This window comes from Molothrus aeneus, chromosome 3 (genome assembly GCF_037042795.1).
Source record: "Molothrus aeneus isolate 106 chromosome 3, BPBGC_Maene_1.0, whole genome shotgun sequence".
Taxonomy (NCBI): domain Eukaryota; kingdom Metazoa; phylum Chordata; class Aves; order Passeriformes; family Icteridae; genus Molothrus; species Molothrus aeneus.
Window position 1 is genome coordinate 36,342,511 of NC_089648.1, and position 20,380 is coordinate 36,362,890.

The window sequence follows — 20,380 nt, forward strand, 5'->3', positions numbered from 1 at the left end:
CTTGGGTATGTTTGGCATCACATTTATATGTTAGCTAACACAGCTGACTGTTTCTTCATTGCCTCATTATATACAAATTTACTATAAGTTATACGATTTGCATATTTTGTGTACTTGTTCTTGTCTGATTGGGGGGTGTGTAAATCTATCAATATACAATCTTTTTTATTATTTTTTTTGTCCTTACAGCATGGTGATAATGATTCTGTAATTATAATGGGAATTATATTAAGCATACAAAGAATATGATTCCTTGAGACTCTGCCCATTTTTCAAGTTTAGTGAAAATCAAAGATTTTTTTTTTTTCTGGGTTGCATTGTTCTGTGTAATTGTAGCAGTTGTTGCTCACAGGACTTTCTGATGCACTCTAGTCCTCTTTTATGAGCTATTAGTCAATTAATAAAAAATGTCCAGTGAAAGTTTCCTATTGCTCATTACCAACATTAGTAAGTAACCTATTTATCACTCTAGTCTATAACGTATACTTTTCAACTCTTAATGTGCATAGTTGTGAGTTGTGGGGTTTTTAGAACAATTACTTTTGATTAATGTATGAAGACAGTAATATTTCACTTCGATGTACCTGTACAATATTGATACAAATTTTCATTTGGGAGTTTTATTAATAGTTTTATTATTAATGCCCTTTCTTAGATGCTATGTAGAGCAGTTTCATCTGAGTTCCACCTTAATTTATTTTGATTTTTTAATTTTTTTTGGTTTTGATAAGTTTCAGAAATACATTTCTCAATAACTGGTGTCCTTTTTGGTACCCTGGGGGTCAAGACACTCATCTTTACTATGAAAATCTTAGATTTTTTTCAGTTATAGCACTGAAATATATGCATTTGGGATATGGTTTCAACTAAATGTTTTCAAGGGTTCTAGAACCCTTGAATGAGAAATAAGATTTAAATAAATTGATTAGAGCAGTCCCATTGAAACTAGATACCTTCATTCCAATCCCTGCTCAGAATACCATATATACCAAGTAAAACTGCATCAGAATATGCTAGGAAATAGCATCCCACTATACTGAAGTCCCATAGATAAGGCATTCTCTTTTTTTCTACCACACCACTTCTGTAAGGAGTCTGTACACTGTAAATTAGTGTTATCAGTTTCAACTGAATTGAGTATAAATGTGTAGGTTAAAACACAAGAAAATGGGATGAATTAGACATAATTTGACTGAGAAATGGCATAATGTCTAAAATAATAATTTTTATTCTGCATATTATGGATACTTTTCAGTTTCTTCTAAGTAAAAATGATCCTTGTAAATTTTTTAGAATCTTCCAATAACCAAGAAATTGATATTTTCATTAAGTTTTATATGATCACTGTCTAGGTAGTTAAGGTGAAGTCTACTTTGCTAATAATATATACTGAAGATGCCCTGTTTCTGTCCTTTGAGTTTTACCCAAGAGCATCTTTATGCTTCCTGCTAAGCTCAAAACTGGGGAAGGATGGGATTCTGCTCCTGCTAGCACCCTAGCAGTCAGCTCTGGTGATGAGGAGTATAAGAAGAGGAAAGGAAATGATCATGATGAGGAAAAGAAAATACGTAGATGGTCATGTTTTCTGGCAGAGGAAGAAAAAAGCTCTGCATCTGCTGTGGGGGTACTTTGAGTGTAAAGAAGGGAATGAGCTCTCAAACTTTTTAAAAACCATGTTTTGACTAGCTAGATAAAATATGCCTTCCTGTGCAAAAAAACATTCCTGAGACTATTCCTGTGAACCATAGCAAAACTTAGGTCAATCTTCTGTATTATTTCAAGTCTAATTGGAGTAAAAGATGTATGCAATAATGAAAGAAAATGATGCCTAGCTGAATCTCTAATCACATAAATATATAGGACAAGAAGGCTAGCAGGAAAGCTGCTCAAGTGACATTTTAAGATCTAATTATGTTATGTGGAAAGAAACTGAGGAAATTATGGCAGAAGCAGTTGGACAGCCCATGGCTGTGAATGATCACAATGCTGAAAGGAATCTGTGTCTCAGACTCCTTTCCAAAATGGAAAAAAAAGAAAAAGCCCCAAAACCCCTGTCAGTACTCTCCAGTCTAATCAACTTACTGAAAAGAGAGAGATTTGTAATATTTTAAGGCATTTTTGGTAGCATGACAGAAAAAATGGAACACAAAAAACAATAGTAAGATTTTTAAAAATGGGACAGGCTTTGACATTTAACAAGAGTTAATCTAGCTGTACTTCACTATACACCTGAGACATTTTGATGTCCAAAGAGTTATTATCAACTTCTTCCCAAACAGTCTATTAAAGAGTCATGGTAAAATTCACAGTACATTACTTTCTGGTACTTCTGAAGCAGTTTCAGGAAAGAAAAAGAGGGGGCAGGGCTTCACGAAAGGTCTTAAGGAAAAAAGCAATTAAATAGAGTTTAAGCTATTTCTTAAGTCATTGCATACATAAATGGAACAATTCTGAAATAAAAGCTTAGGACATGGCACTGGATACTTTATTTAAAACTTGTCACTGATGATTAACAAATGTCAGTGTATGATTGCCAAGCTAAAAAGTATGAAGCTGATAACTTTATGTAAGGGTTTTTTTTAACTTAACGAAATGGGCCCCTGTACCTTCCAGACCTCAAAGAAACCACAGAATCCTCACTGCCCTGGATATGCAGCAGATTGATTTAGCCTACAGTAACAATGCTGTATGGATTAAAGATGCTGCATAAGAGCTTCAGTATGAGAAAAAGCTATAGTCAATAAATAGGAATGGTAATAGGATCCTACAGAGCAAAATGTTTGTTTTTAATATTTCATATATTCTAGTCCAGATTAATATATTTCCATGCAGATTTAGTTGACTTCAATAACAGTATAACTTTCAGCTGTTCTGAAATTAGTAACATCAATATAATAAAACTTTATCATTACTTTCAGGCATGAATAATTATTATCAGGTAAAGGGGTTGCAAACAAACAGTCTAGGTAGTTATGGAGATGGACACAAAATATTTGGGGAATATCAGTTACTACAGAAAGTGATTAATCCTGTATTTGCCAATATGAAAAGCATTTAAAATAACAAAATTATGAAAGTAAGAGCATTGTGACTTTTGAAAGATACATTTGTCCCTTCACAGTCACAACCCAGCTGCTATCAGTATCTGTGAAGAAATATTCTGTGAGACCTCCTTTTCACTTGCATCCTACAAATTTGACTTCTTATGAGACAAAATTGACTCTTTCACCAGGAAAATTTACTCTTCTTGGAAGATTTTTTTTTTTACCTATATGCCAAGCAAACAACAGAGATTGTTTAAATGTTTTCAACTGCATACAATATGAATCAAAAACTATGTTTCCTACTAGCATTCTTCTTGTGAGGGAATGATTTGAACTTAACATCAAAGAAATCAATTGATCAGTTGTCCCTGCAAAAAGGACAGATACCTTTGCAGGTTAATAAATACCTTTATGAGCAACAGTAGCACTGAAAGTAAAAAAACCTGCCCTATGTTAAAATAGCTATCAGGAAAAATTTAAAAGGTTTCCAGATTTAGTGCAATTGAAGGAATGGAAAGCTTTGTGAAACTAACAGAGCAAAACTCTATTCATCTGGACTGGAAGGAAAGAAATATATTAGCAGAGAAATATATTAGCAGTTGTCACTCTTCTCCCTTTGCATCAAAGGAAATTGCTTGGCAAACATGAGGAGATAAATTTAAATTATATTAAATAATTACATTATATTCCAGTAGAGAATAAGAGATGAAGGACCTTCCAAATACAAAGTGCTATAGAGCAGTTTATAACATAGGCACATCTGTCTTATTGAAACAGCTTATCTCTTCCCCAATCAAAAATAACATTTATTGAGGTGGTGAAATAGAGTAATTCTGCATGCAGTTTGTCTTACATTCTGTAGTGTCTCAAGGCAATAACAAGATATAGTATCTTTGTACAAAATCACGTGTCCAATTTTTCTTTCAAGTGGTAGTGCTTTGGAAGCATTTGTAATGTTTGCTGACCTATCAGTAGTTTCATTTGGGGGTTGTAAAATTGATTTTTCTCAATTTGACTTTTGAAGTTATGAGATGGGCTTTGATCTGTTGTCCAGATTTGTGGAATAGCCCCAGAAGCAGCTTCTAAGCATTAGATGTGGCACCATTTAAAGCATATCAAGAGTGGCACATTTGAAGAAATATCTCCCTGTTTCTTTTTGGATAGAAAAAGCTTTTATCTGGTACATGTTGAATGATCGTGTTCTTTTGATATTGAATGCTTGTGATATTGATATTAAATAAAAAGAATTAATGTGGAACTCAGCAGTACCTACTGGGACATCTTACTGTGCCTCTCCTGTCATTTGAAATTTCTCATTCAATTTTGGGTATGACTGCATAACAAAATCAAAACATGATTGCAGAATGTATTAACCACCTAAGTCAGTTTAATCAAATTAGGATCAGTAAATTAAGAAGGGCAGGACAGGCTTTGCTGCCTATTACCAGTCAGAGCAGACCCTCTTGGGGTTGCCTAGATGAGGTTCTGATTGTTAACACTTGCTAAGATTCTTGTTTCCAAATCTTTAGTACTGCTACTGTGTTTATTTGAAACTCTGTAGATGTCACCAAAAACTATCATCCTATTGTTCTGTTGTGTTGGTAGGTAACTGCCAAAATTTTGATGTTTTCTCGTGGGTTATTGATGAGATTGTTTTGATGATGGGATTGTCTGCCTTAGAAATGTAGAAACACGTACAGTGCTTTTGTGTGGGCTGACACCAAAAGCACAAACTGTGGTTCATAGCTTTTGCACCTCAGCCTGTTCATTGGGCATGAGTTGTGCCTAGGCAGTGTTGTGTCAGTGCCTGTCCAGCCAAGATAAGAGCTTTATCACACTATGAGAATGAGGACCTTGCGGTTGACAGTTCTAGTAAAGTTTTGGGTGTCAGCATGGCCCTGAATAGTGCTAGGTATATTATTTGGTCTTTATTTTTGAATACTCCTGATAGCTTGAGTATTCTTCATTGTATAGTTGGACTTATTTCATATATATTGCATTTTGCTTGACATGGACGTTAGGATTTGGCCACAGGTTCTGGGACCAGTACGCAAGGAAATGAATGCTGATCTTTCCCATGGCAAAGTAAGTGGATTGCCTGTTGAACTATGCTGCATTAGCAAAGTTTAACAGCAGTACAAGAGGAGGATGAGACAAAGAATTTGTCAGTAGTTACACAAACATTTCCTTAATGCCATGACCTTTACATCTCCCTGAGACAGAAGACATTAGTAAATTCTATTTTGTGAATACAGTGCAATTTTGTACACATCGGTTTTTTTTTTCATTTGAATACAAAGAATGGGAATTTATGGTTTTATTTCGAAAATTTTATTCTTCAAGGTGATAAAATGGCATATATTTTCAAGGAAACCTTTTTTAGGTAAGACAGTTGAGTGGTCATATAATTTTTGATTCCTGTAGTTTGAAAAATAAATTTAATGAAATATTTTTGTGAGGAGAAAATATAACAGGCTTGGCTTAAATTCCGATTTTCCTGTAAGAATCTTGGCAGCCAACAAGTGGCAATCATTTCTTTCTTCTAAATGCATTGGTCTGGGTTAATAAGAAAAATTGTGCTAAATTTGATTGCATCACTTGTCTTTTTTTTAAATACAAGACATGAATTGTTACATAAGAACAGTAGGACCTCAGTCTAGTTTTTGTTTGGCTTAAACTGCTCATGAAACTAGTCTTAGTTTTCACAAAAATGGCCAGTTGTCCTAAACAGACATGTTTAGGTCCTTGAGCATGCATGCAGTTTGACACTCAGAAAATGAACAAAATTTAATCTTCAAATATTAATCACTATTTAAACCTGGTTTAAAATAATTTTTCTTAGTCATTTTACTAATGTGCCATAACTGAAAAGTTTAAGAATGCAAGCTGGTAAAATGGCTTTCAATGCCCATGAATCAATGAAGGAAATATGGTCTTTCTCTCTTTTTTGGTTAATGGCTTGCATCTTTTATCTTGTCACATAGTTCAATGGCATAGAATTACAATAAATTAGTTTTGCAATTATCAAACTCTTCAACTTCTCTTTGGCATTTAACGAACCTCAGAATCTGTTTATTGCTTCATATACTTTGCCATCATGAATATTAGCCTTTAATTAACTGGAACTCTAATCTTAATCTTTCTCACTATATTGCAGTGAAACATTTTTATTAACTTGAAGAAGATAGTATTTGTTGCTATTTTTCCAATAAATGGAATACTTTCAGAATGATCTTTTTATAAGTAATTATAACAATATAAAATGTAAGAAGGCGGAACTTATCATACCAAAGTAAAGCTTTGTCTGATTAGTTTTTGTGTATTTCACTTAGCAACATAAAATCACTGAGAAGCCTCAGCTGAGAGAGGCCAATAGGGATCATGTGATTGAGGCTTAGATCAGGAATTGCAAAAACGTGGAAGAGGAAATCATGTACATAAACTTTTCCTCAGGCATATTGTGCACAGCTAGAATGACCCAAAGCAGTGTTTGCATTAGAGAATAGTGCTCCGTGGTGGTCTCCCTAGTAATGAAGTCTGGAAGGAAAAGAAACTGTTTGCAAAAGGTAAGCAGTAGTGGCTCAGTGCAGCCACTCTAGCAAAGGTCTCATAAGCTAGGTTTTGTCAGATACAAATGAAACAAGTTGTCTTCATTAAATAAAGGAGAGCACAACTGTACTCTTCAGTCGTGTAAAATGACTGTATCTTCAATGCAGGGACAGTTTCACTGTCTTCCTGATTGCTGACAGTTCTTTGTTCTAGATAGATGTTAGGCTCATTTCTGTCTTGATCATTTCATTGCTTTGAAGTCAGTTGCTCTTCCAGGTATTTAGAGGTTTCTGTATCTATTGCAGACGAATCTGACAAGAAAAGCATCTTTAAGACAAAGGGAAAAACAACAGTTCTCCCTGTTGACACTATTTTCAAGTATTTGGTACACTGCTACGTCTCCAGCTGTACACAGTACTTTGGTAGTTGTACAGTGCAAGAGGCGTTTGGAGAGTAGAAAGTTCATATTCAAGTGGAGACAATGATGGCATGTAATATTGAAATGACAGATATGATAATGGATGAAATTTATTAATGGAAATTCTTAATATTTGGTTTTAGGAATGATTAGTTATTTATTTTTTTCATTGAAAAAATCATGATTGCATAATGAAATTTATAGTTGACATAATGTTTGGAGTTGTTATTAAAATAGATGAAAATCATGGTGTGACAGATACAAGTGGAAGTCTTTGAGAAGTGATGTAATAGAAATGTAATTAAATATTATAGTAAAAAGTACAACATAATGTACTTAAAACTAATGACAAGAAACTATATTAATAACATTGAGCTCATCATCTTAAAAAAATACTTGCTGTGGCAGTTAATCAATGGATAACTATAAGATGCCAATGTGATGTCACCATGAGACTAAATGTAAGGCTGAGAGATCTACCAAACAGACTGTATCACATGAAAAATAATACTCACTGTATTTATGATTCCTGATAATAAGGATTTAGTCAACTTTAATGGATTCCTTTTTCATCAACTTTTCCAGTCACAACTTGAATGTACAGAAAATTTTAGTATTTTCAGCACTGACTTTCGGCCAGGAGTTCCATATATCCACTATTTTCTGCATGAATACATAAATACTTCTATTTGTTCCAAACTTCTTACTGACTATTTTTTTTTTTATGTCCCATCCTTTTACTGGAGGAGATAGTGGAAAATCTGCCCTTATCACCTTCTCCGTAATGACATGATTTTATAGTTCTTTATTTTATTCTTCCATAGTAATAATTTTCTCACTTTATTCTGTTATTTACCTTCAGTCCTTATCCTCTTCTGGATCTTTTCTAATTCTACCACTGCCTTTTTTGAGATGGGAGATCAGAGCAGGTTAAGATGGAGCTTCTGAGCCTTCATGTAATGACAATGTACAATGAAGGGGTTTGATACCAACATACTTTTAGTCCTTCTAGTATCTTTGCTCTTGGATAAAGAATAGGAAGAAGTTTAATTAATGTAAACATATTTTCTAGAAAATTTGTAAAGTACAGTAGGAAAAGGCTTGTAGCAAATTTACTGACATGAGTTGGGAAGAAGAGAATGTCTGGTATCAGAGCAGATGTAATTTGAGATTGCATTAGCTACCTCTAATAATGGTAGTCTGCTAGAAAGAATTCAGATTATATCTCATGTAATCAAGACAACACATTCTTTATCAATAATTTAAGCTAAAATCTAATAGTGACCTCTGATACTGTACAGAAGATAATGTTTTAAAGGATGTATGAAAGACCTGTTTGTGAATAATAATATACAAAAGAACAGAGGTGCTTTTCTGGTGGTCTCAAAGTGCAGTGACTTTGAGACTTGCCTCAAATGAGAAAAGGGAAAAAAATCCAAAAAACAACAACAACAAAAAAAAAAACCCACAAAAACATAAAACACACACACAAAAAAAAACCAAGGAAAAACCAAGTGAAAGTACTTATATTGGTGGCATAGAACAAGCTGTTCCTCTGCAGAACAGCAAGTGGAGGTTTCTTTACATTGGTTGGAAATGCTTTTCTTTGAGTATACTCTCAACTGCTGCAGATGTGTTTACTAAACAAAGTTACAGCTGTGCATATCAAATTAGTTTTTACTGGACATGGTCTATCAGGGACAGCAATATGCAACAACAGTTCACAGTTTCATAGCCCTAGTTGAAGCAATTTTTAGAAAAGTACAGTGTAGGCATATCAATAGTGGATTCCTCTAGCTAGGCCAGTGGAAAATTATTTGGGGGAAAAAAGTACCAAGTCAAATTTAGATATGTAGTTAGCAGAGTTAAATTACAGAATAGCCCAAATGAAAAAGAGGATGTTACAAATTTACATTCTGTTCACTGGAAAGCTGGATGTCTGCTAGAAACTAATCTAAGGGTCCCTGAAGAAAAATAGAATACCAAATACTGGGTATGGTTTATGATCATTGAAGTTCTCCCCCTTTTTTTGTTTTGAAAATGACACATTCTAGCATTTTTAACAAAAGAAACATGCAGAGAATTGTAGGAAGTTCTTATCCCAGATGTACAGCACTGGAGTTTCACAGTGAAGAATCAGTTGTCAAGGGCATTTGAGATTAGTTTAGCTCTCTTAGACTCTCTTAGCATTTGAGATTAGCTTTGTTAATTAGCTTAAACAATAGATTTCTTTTAAGTACTTGGAATTCTATTATCATAGTGCCAATTGTTAGTTGCTGTTACTACCATGTTTGAGAAAAAGGTTCCAGCATGAGCATTTTGGAATTGGACTGTCATTCAGACTATGCCATATGCTAAACCAGCAATAGCTCAGATAAGGAACTAAGTGGAGCTAAAACAAATTTCCTCACAGACAGATGATAGAGTTCTGAGCAAAAGACCTTCATTCTTTCCATCGCTTCAGCCATGAATACTGAAGGACTGGAAGTCATCTGAAAACCAAATCCATAGCGTTTAGGGAAGGGATATGCTAAAATAGATTACCTAATCTCATTACCTAATGACTAACTAAAGACAGTGGAAGGTGCAAACAGTAATATTAGTTGGAAAGCAAGTCAAATTACTTCTAGAAAGAAACAGAAAAAGGAGAAATACTTAATTTCCCAACAACTCCTACTGTGTAATGTCACTACCTTCTTGGTGTTTTGGTTTTGTTTAAAAATGCTGTGATAATAGGAAGATCTACTTTAAAATATAGCAAATTTTTATGGGATAATCTGAAAGTGGCAAAAAAAAAAGCAGTTAACAAAACCTGTAGGTCATTACCGAAGTGCACTTTCAAAGAAGTGAAGTTTAGCATGTAAAGAAGAAAGCAAACTATAATTTGGGACATTACTATTATTCTTCTTTTATATCTATTTTAAGCAAGGCTTTAGGTTTTTTCTAAAAGTATGTTACCACTAAACTGTGGGGTTTGGTTTTTTTTTTTTTTTTTTTTTTTTAAGGTAAGAGGGCCCCCACCTGCAGGATCAGTAAAACAAAGACCAGCAAAACACACAGCTTTTCGCAAGTTTTATGAGAGAGGAGACTTTCCAATAGCTGTTCAGCATGAGTGTGTAGGAAACAAAATCGCCTGGAAGGTAAGTCCTGGCACAGCTGTGACAACCAGCTGAGCTTATTGAAATGACATCTCTCATTGTCCAACAAAGTTAGCTTGCAAGTAAATACACTGAAATAATTTCTTAGCAAATGGAAGATGGTGGGAAAGTCATTAGAGAAAGGCCCCTGAGTCAGCTGTCTGCCTGGGCTAACAATTAAATTATATGCTACAAAAAGGAAGATGACAGAGTTGCTTTGCCTTAGAGAATTGTCTCCTGCCCAATTCATCTCTGTTTTTATGAGGACTTGGCAATGCAGCCTGTTTCAGGCAGTCCATCAAATGATGGAAGTGGCTGGATACAGTGAGCAGCAGCCATTTATCTCCCCAGATTTCACCTTCCTGCAGGACACTTCCAAATAGAAGCTTTAATTACCTAAATGGATAGGTCAAGATTGTCTGCTCCCTGAAAATGCAGAGCAGAATACAAACGAAGGCAGATTCTCATTCCATGGCTGTACTCTGAGTCTCCAGCATATGTCAGACAGCGTAATCGCTGTCATACGTGCCTCTGTTACAGGCTGACCTCCACTGCTGAAACCATTACAGCTCCAACATTTCTCTGACAAAAGGTTAATTGGCTTCAAAATAAATGTATTGCCTAATGACTCTATTCTAATGCGGCTGTGTTTCTCTCTAAAATGTTTGGTGACGTTATTTGTAAAACTTGCCAATCTTCTAAGTAACTACTGCAGAATTTTAAATTTAATTTAAAAATGAATGCTGATCTTTAACCTGTTCCTACTATTTAATTATTTTTGTTATTGTGAATTACTTTATTTTTTGTCTCATTTATTGGACTAGAAAAAGATTTTGCTGGAAGCCATGTTAGTTACAGAAAATGAACATGATATGCATGAACAAAATATGTCAGATTTGTAAAATGTTTTAAATTTTTCATGTCAAAAACATGATACCAAATTTAAATGTAAAGCTATGTTAAGTCAACAATAAAAGGAGGAATTTTGCAATCTTATGATTGATTCTGCTTGTAATGAAGCAAACAGGATTGGCTCTGTAGTGTGGTAAGCAGTACAATATTTGATAGTAACTAAATTTTTAAGGTAGCTCCTTTGCTTATTGAAATACAGAAGAAAGATTTGTGCTACTATTTTGTTGCTATAGAGGTTTTGAATCAGCACAAAGAATAATTAGTAGTTCTTGCAGCAAAGGGAATCTCAGTCCCAAAATACTTTACCTGCAATCAAGGTGAGATTCCAGTGCACTTGGGCTTCAGGCAACACTAGAAATTCCCTTGTTGGACTGGAACTCTCAGGCTTACAACTTAAGCCTGCACTCTGATCTTTCATCACCAGGTAAGACGCAGAGGTGATTTTCAAATAACTGAAAAAAAATCTGCAGAATTTAATTTTCATTTTGAGGTTTTTTAATTTCTAATTTCTCAAAATCAAACTGAGAGGTACAGAAATACTGCTGGACTGGTATTCCACTAGATGATGCTAGTGACTGCTTAGTTGACTTAGGACATCAGGAAATTAAATGGAGCTGCATAAGAAATTCAGATGGGACATTAGGAAAAGGTTTTTCATTGAGAGGGTGGTTAAACACTGGAACAGATTCCCCAGGGAAGTGCTTGTTAGTTTCTGGACAAAGTTCTTAGTCATATGATTTAGATTTAGGTAGTCGTGTGAGGAGAAAGGAGTTGTATTTGGTGATCCTTATGGGTCACTTCAGCTTGCTAACTTATCTGCAAGCCTTCCAACCACAGATGCATGCTAAAGTGTTTGATTTCTATATCTGGCAGTTTCAATTGTTTGAAATCATACTGCCTTGAACAGTCACAATAGCAGAGTCTCTAGTCAAAGATTCAGCACGTATTTTTTCTTAACACACCTTGCAGTCTTCTAGACCTAATGTCCACCTACTGCAGTAAAACACTGGCTTTTAGCTAGTGCAATGTAGGACTGAGATGTCATGCAAGACTTATTTTTGCTATTCTGCTAATCCTTTATTTTGAGAAAAAATATCAGAACTTCAGCATGAATGCAAGTAAGGAGCATAGTACTCGACTATTCCATTCCTGTATTAGTGCAGGTTCAGATTCAACCTTATTTCCCTTATTCCATGCCACTCAATTTAGTCACAAGTCAATCCTGAGTGAGTTCTGTGGCAGGCAGGCACTCAACAACACCGAGGTATAGAGTTATCTGAGGCTATTGTTTAATTTGACATGCAACTGTCATTGATTACTGTGCAGTTTAACTACATGAAATGGGCAAACTGGCATTTTCCAGTTCAAACTTTGCATTAGATACCTTCTGAAGTCTTAGAAGCTGCCTAGAGCTGCAAAAGGATGAGAATGTTGTTCATCCTTAGCTGATACTTAAAGGTACAGATAAAGTAAGGTCTCTATTTTTCACTTGTTTTAAGGACATAGTTGCACTACTCAAAAGACATCTAATGCCTAGTTTTCATCAGTTCATTAGTTGTATATCTAATGGAAGAAGTTAACTTTTTAGTAATATATCTTACTCAATACTGCGAAATTCATGACAATTGAAAAGATATTTTACTTATGAAATGTGTTGAGGCAAATGTTCTATAAAAGCTTGGCTGAAGTATACTTATTTGCACAAATCATGATCAAGTGGAAGGATAAAAAGAAGAAATGAATGGTAACAGTGATATTTTAATCCTGCTGTAATTGCCCAATATCAATGTTTTATATTGAGAGAGGTTTTTTGCTCTGTTTAGTGATAATGTATATCGTAGTTGGTTTCACTCTTGTTTGTTTGTCTATCAAATGGTGCATGAGAGAAAATGCAGGAGGGTCTCAAAAAACCTGATTTTTTTTACTAGGAAAGGAAAATACTACAGGATTTTGTTCTTTCCTGCAAAATACACTGATGTATTTTATTTGCTTCTTTGCTTGTTTTTATAATTACTGAATCAAAGCTGTAATTGTCAGACTTTTTTTTTTTAACACTTTGAAGACGTGTTCATTATGCTCTAATTCTTTGGACAGAATACAGTAATTTTTAGACAGAACAGGAGAATCTGAAATGCTTTAATATACATTAATTGTATTTGGTTAATATGTACCAAAAAATTCACACAAATGACTGTTGATATTGTGACAGTTCTATCTATTGTGACATATCTATCATTTTAAGCCCATGATTAATTACCTGTAAGGGCTGGCTACGTCTAACTGTGTTTGTAGACCTAGATGAAATATAAATTTAACTTCAAGAAATGTATAGAACTGTTTCTGAGTAACTGCATGTGTTGAATATTTAATTATGAAATAATAGTGCTTTTATGTTTTTACATGGCTTAATCATTTCCAAAATGTGCTAAATTTAGAAAGAGGCATCCTTGCACCAAATTAATCCTAGGCATAAACAAGATTAAACTCTGCATATAAATCATGGTGTTTACCTTGGTGTCTTTTCTTAAAAATAGGGACCAAAGCAAATTAGACCTCACTAGATAATTTTAGAAAGATATGTGCTCTTTGTGAATTTTCAGACTAAGTCTTTACTTGTAGAAAGGCATCTCTTTGAATATTTCTGTAATGCTGTGATTCTGGCTGGGAAGTTTTACTATTGTTGTAAGTTTAAATAAACCTGTATCAACCCAATGGAAGAAAAAATGTAAAAAGATAATATACACTTACAAGAACAGGACATTGAAGTTGGTTTTATTATAGACAAGAACAGGAAATTGAAGCTGGTTTTAAAGAATACCATTTTTTACCAGAGGGGAAAAAAAAAATCAAACTCTGATAATGCCAAAGCAAAATTATGTGGTTCTAGAGGATAGAATCGCATTTACTTCTGAAAGAAGAAGACATTGATTGTCTTGGGGTTCCTAATATTTGTTTTTAAATCTGGAGAGAAGTTTCCTTTTGTCATTGTGAAAAAGTGAATATAGAGAATGATAATAATTTGTTAATTATGTCTGTGAAAACAAGACATAACTCGCTACACAAATTTCTGGCCTTGATTGCAATTAAATTAACAAAATAATTTCAAAATAATTCCAGACTTTTCATCCCCTTTCAGGGGATGTACTAGCAGTCAGTGAATTCTTTGCTAAATAGCATACGCTCAATGTAACATTTTAATATCTAATTTGAAGCATTTGTTTTTATCCTTCCTTGGTAATCAAAAAGAGAACTGTATATATACCAAAGCCTTAAAATTTCTGCAAATATTTAATGTTTATGTTTCTTTTGCAAAGTAGTTTTTAAGATCTGGAAATAAACAACTCCTTTGAGTTATTGAACAAATGTTCAAGGATCTTTCCAAATAGGAAGCATTTGATTTTTTCCACTAAGAAAGAATGAATAATAATGGCATGGTTGGAATGGCGTATTAAATGGCGTATTAAATATAAAACTTGGGAACGTAAATTGTTGTTAATTTAGAATTAGATAATATTAGAAAGTGATCTTTATGTCGAAAGACTGTACTAAAATATTTATAAGTCTTTTGACTACTTTTGTGGGATCCCACAGTTCTTTTCCAACTTATGTATATTCCAATTTTATTTCAAAATGTATTAATACATTCTTTTGCACAATCTCATACCAAGCTATGAATAACAAAAGCTCATAGTTCAGGTCTGAAAAGGACTTCCATTTTTAAATATACGATACTAAATTAAAAAAGGTCAGAATGCAATTAAACCTTTGACTAAGAAAGTTGATAAAACCAAGAAAGTATTTCTGAATTATCAAGTATGTGTTTGAAATGCAGTCTCTCTGTATTAAATGGAAAGTCATCAGAATGTTTGAAAAATTATTTTTTAGGGAGTGGAGTTAATTATGCAAGTTATTATGCAGGAGTAAAAAAAAGCTTCTATTCTTCAAAAGAATTGTAGCAATTTCAGAGAAATGAAAGCCAAATTCAAAAACTCAAACTTTTTAAGCAAAATGTCAACATGAATATGATTTCTATTTTTGGGGTTTTTTTCCCAGAGTCTCTGTATTCACTAAGGATATTACTTCTGCCATTTCAGTTTCTCTTCATCTGCTCTTTCCTACACAGTTAAATTTTTTTTCCCCAGGATCTAGTATAAGCTATGGTAGCAAATTTATTTCTTTGTGATATTAACTAAATGCAGGGCTGAAAGAAAGTGATCTGCCTTCAACATCATGAATTTTGGATGCACATACACTTTCTCCTTTCACCTACTACTGAAAGTTGTTTTTAGTGGTAGGGAGTACAAATGATTTGAACTTTCCATAGTAGAGTTTACATTAGTATGTTGCATACTAGTTTACATAGAATTCTGAACTTCTGTGATTGAGCTGGTACCTATATCCAGCACTAAGATAAAAAGTTTTTGTTTATTTGTTGTGGTGATGGTTTTGGTTTTGTTTTGCTTAGTTGGTTTGAGTGTTGGACTTTGTTTTGGGGTTTTCTCTATAAAATGACTTGGTTTTAATTTTTTTTTTCTTGGAAGTGCAGACTTTTTTGCTTGCTTGAGGAATAAGTTTTACAAGAGAGAAAATACTTTTTTTATATCAACCAATATAGTCAGAGAGGAGACATTTTCATTTGCAGAGCTTTCAATTAATGTCTTTGTATTTTTCATTTTTGTAGCATTGTTTTGTCATTAAACTAGATGAATGCACAGATGTATGTTATTTACTATGTAGTATCAAGTAAACTAAGGTAACACTTCCCGAAGTTCAAATCTCCAAATAAATTAAAAGTAATTGGATGGAGCTCATTTACCCTAAAGAATAACCCCATTATTATACTGTCATCTTGCAATTTGTGTAATTCAAGATGTAATTCAAGAATTTGAGGGGTTTTAAGCTTGTTGCTGTCTAAGGGGGAGGTTCAATTTTCCTTCACCTCTTCTACCTTCTATTTCTGAAGCATACTTGATACTGGCACTGACATTTATCAGAGCCCTCTTTGGGTAATTTTATCTCACTAACTCAGGAAGAGAAGGTGGGTGTGTTTTTTCTCGATAAGCAACACGTTCATAGTCCTGGGAACTTTGATTATATGACAATCACCACCATGAGTGCTAATGCTGAGTGTTGGTGAAGAAGAGAGGAACAGTAGCAAAGTACAGGGAAAAATGTGAAACTGTTGTTTTCAGCAGTCATGAGCTGCTAGATTACTTTAGCTGTTTGTGGAATTTCAGCCTTAGATACCTGAAAGCAAAGAGAAAAAAGTGCTGTGAAAATTAATATTTCTTTAAAATTTATTTTCAGATAGAGACAGATTTTTTCTGCTTCCACTTTTTGTTAAACTGTATTTAATATCTAGTAAAAGATGTTGAGAGGACACTGTAAAAAAAACTGGTAAATCCTCCACAAGTGTTGTCCTGCAGAATGAAAGCTTTTTGCAAGGTTATGTAGAAAGAGGAAAGGTCATGTATCATGCCCAGACACAGTTGGTACAGCATGGAGTGCTGTTAGTTTATATTTTATTTAATCTCTTCATTCATGTTTTAAGTGATGGTTCAGTTTTCTGCTGCAATTGACCTCTGTTTATCTTTCCCAGAGGGCTCCTTTTTTAACATCATTCCAGTGATCATTAATAAGCCTGTCTCCAATATGAGTGTGTTGGTATAACAGAAAATTGCAGTGTGGATTCAGGAAAAGGCAACTGAAAGCAAGAATTTATTAAGCTAAAAATAATACATAATAATTTAGAGAACCTAGAAGTATGAATTGAGGTAAAGAAGTAAAGTCTTGAAGAAGCAAATTTTAAATGCTGCCTGTGAGGAAAAAAACCCACTATAACTGATATAGTGCAAATTAATAGTTTGGGTACTAGTATTTTTTTGAAGGAAAGTAAAGGCTCAGTTTTCTATGAAGACAGTAATACAGCAAACTGTGTGGCATGGTAGCAAGAAAGAATTATTCAGCTTTAAAAATAACAATGCTCAGTTGCATCATCTTTATTTGGTAGTTACTAATAACCTGTATACTATGGCTTACTAAAGCAAGCACAAGCCAATACTTTGCATAAACAGTCATGTTTAGATAAATGTCATTCATCATTCTTTATGGTATTAGTGTGGTATTAGTACCCAACTAATCACTACCAAAAGTGTTGTCTTGGCTGATATGCATGTGACTTTTTCCTAGAGATTGCTAAAAATTTCCTTCACAAGACTATTGGTTTGTTTTTTAAATGTAGAATACTAAGAAATAGGCACATCTGACTATGACCTGGTTTTCATTTAATGAAAACTCCTTTAAATTTCTTGAGAAATGTTATGTAGTGCTATACATACACCCACTCTATCACTCTGACCCTAGGTCATAAAAAGAGAGAATGCAAAATATTTTCTAGCAAATAAAACAAAATTTCCATTGACTGCAATAGAATGGGATCATTATTGTCAGATGTAAATATAACTCATAATCCTCTCCTTTTTTCTCCCTATGATATTACAAATTTTCCTGTGATCTATAGAGTTTTTAGTTTATAATGCTCACAGGAATCTATTTTTGATCAACTGTCTTAGAATGATAGATTCATGGAATCTTACAATTCTGGGTTTGAAGGGGACCTCAATGATCATCTGATCCAACCTTTCTTGGCAAAAGCATAGTCTAGCCAAGATGGCCCAGTAGCCTTTCCATCTATAAATTATAAAGGCTAAGACAGTTAGGACTTTTTTAGTCTGGAAAGGAGGAGGCTTCAGGATTACTTAATTGTAGCCTTTCAGTACCTAAAGGGAGCCTACAAGAGAGATGGAGAGAGATTTTACAAGGGCACGTAGTGACAGGACAAGGGGGAATGGCTTTAAACAGACAGAGAGCAAGTGTAAATTAGATAATGGGAAGAAATTCTTTACTGTGAGGCTGGTGAGGCACTGCAACAGGTTGTCCAGAGAATTTGTGGTTGCCGTATCCCTGGAAGTGTTCTTGGCCAGACTGAGCAACCTGTGGTGTGATCTGGTGGGACGTGTCCCTGCCTGAAGGGGTTGGAACCAGATGATCTTTAATGTCCTTTCTCACATAGAGCATTCTGTGATTTTATGATAGTGTCCCAAGTAATGAAAGTTCCAGAACTTAAAATCATCCTTTTTAACAACTGCCAATTCAAATCTCTGTCTTAAGTCTAAGGCAGCGTTAGTTTTGATCTAATAACATTTATATTTAACAATGTGTTAATTTTATATTTATATGTAATACGTTTGTGGTAGGATTTTTTCAAAAGTCACTATTTATATTGACTCTAGCATTTTATGTGACATGGCTAAGTTTAATCATCTTTCAGTTTAATAATTTACAGAATAAAATATGGTACCAAGCTGATGTCCTTCAATTAAGGCAACATTTTTTTAGTTGTCGAGTAATTCTGGGTACTTCTAGTTTCCATTCAATGGTACATATAGTCACAGAAATATTGCAACAGTAGGTTTCTCAAGTTTGAAATTTCTGTGTTGATTTGATCCCACCACTAATAATGCTAATTCCAAATAAATCTATCATATTCAAGCCTTACTTTTCAAAAGCATTATGCTAGATTTAATTTTCTGTTGAAAAAATATTGTAATAGTCGTGCAGGTCTTAGAAGAAATGTGAGATGTTAGAGATTAAAAAATAATCTTATCAAAATGTTACTGCAAAACTCTGTTGCAAAATGCTATGTTTTTATGAAATCCCATAAAAATCATTGTGACTATTTCAGTACTTACCACCATTCTCATTGGTGGATTTTATTTTTTACATTTAAACTAGTATTTTTAGTGAAACACCAAGTTAATGTCACATATGTATTAGAGGTTACTCAATGCAATCCCTCCTTTTTACCACTTGTGGCTCACAAGTAATGTGATTGTAAAATATAATTCTTTCTGGAGTTAGATTTTTACAGTCCTCTAGTCCTTTCCATTTCTTTCATATTTATAATTTATTAATTTAATGAAATGTCTCTTTTCTCTGTGCTCAGAAAATGTACCATATTTTTTAAAAATATGGCATGCCCATTTACTTACCAGCTGAATAATGTTTTTCTTAAGAAGTAAAGGTTTTTATGAATGTGTAAGATCTCCTTTCTCTTAACAACATCAATGTTGAATCTGGGGACTACTGATGGAGTCTAAAAAAGCCTTGCAAAGAATAGTGACAGTTACCTGATTCCTATAGTACACAGCAGACATATTTCATTCAGTGACTTCTCTGTAGCTAATTAATAGTTGCAACTCATCCCAGGATTCTAGAAAACACTAATGTTGTGCCAGTCAATTTACTATTCCTTTCCCCCTGAATATACAATTTAAGTCATTCCTTTATTTGCCATCTATTGAAAGTGTATGGAATGAAAACTCAGCCATGTATCAGAAATAACTGTAATTTAAATTTGCTAAATGACCTCTGAAAGCTAGATGAAAGATTTTCTGCTGAATGGGCTGGTGCTCCCTGCCTGTATAATGTATGTGAGAAATTAGTGTGAATGGTTCACTTTTATGGAGTAGTGCTGCTTGTAGTAAGCCTGCAGAAACAATTTTCCCCCAAGCCTCCATCTGTTCTTCAAACCAGGGCATATGCCATCTCATCGAGCTTGAAAGTCAACTGATTTATAACTCCTGAAGAGTGCATAGATTGAAAAGAAAGGTCGACTGCTGCTATGTGACAATGATTTGCTAGGTACTTGGATAAAGACAATTCACATTACTATGGACTCCAGAGGACACAAGTGGTGGTGTAAGCTTTAGAAATTGGTAAATTGATATTTAGGACAAAAACAAATTGCTCCTCCTCCTTCAGGTAAGCAGATGCCTTTCTTCTTAAAGATGGAAGCATTTAGAAAGTAAGTAGTAATACAACCAAGACTTCTTTTTACACTCATTATATTCACACAGAATTAAGCTTTTCCTAGGTACAAAGGTTGCCTTCTAGAAGTGCCATGACTTGTTCCACTTTAATCTTTAAGGTACAAGCAGAAACATCTGTCTTTAAAAGTGCATCTTGTTGTTTTGTCAGAAAGTTTTGTTCAGTGCCACAAACATAGCACTGATGAATTTTCTCTATCTACCCTGAAGGTGATTTCTGAGCCATATCCAATTAATGGATGACTTGTTCTCTGGCCATTAGTTATCAGCCTTCCTACTTTTACCTAAATATTGCAGAGTTCTCTGGCAAGTGACAAAACAAATGGAATTGACAACATAAAAATCAATGTGTGTTTGATGTTTTCATTTCTAGTAGTCATTTACTGTGACCATTCTTCTCTGAGTCTTATATTGAATAATTTCTTCAACTAC

At 34.0% G+C, this 20,380-nt stretch overlaps 1 protein-coding gene across 4 annotated transcripts in view; it reads left to right on the forward strand.

Moving 5' to 3' along the window:
• The window catches only part of PACRG (parkin coregulated), a 214,769-nt gene that overhangs the window by 37,815 nt on the left and 156,574 nt on the right, over window positions 1–20,380 (forward strand). For all 4 annotated transcript variants that reach the window (XM_066546683.1, XM_066546684.1, XM_066546686.1 and 1 more), the window contains exon 3: window positions 10,017–10,151. In XM_066546683.1, the coding sequence (XP_066402780.1) occupies window positions 10,017–10,151 (135 nt within the window). The remainder of the gene's footprint in view (window positions 1–10,016; window positions 10,152–20,380) is intronic.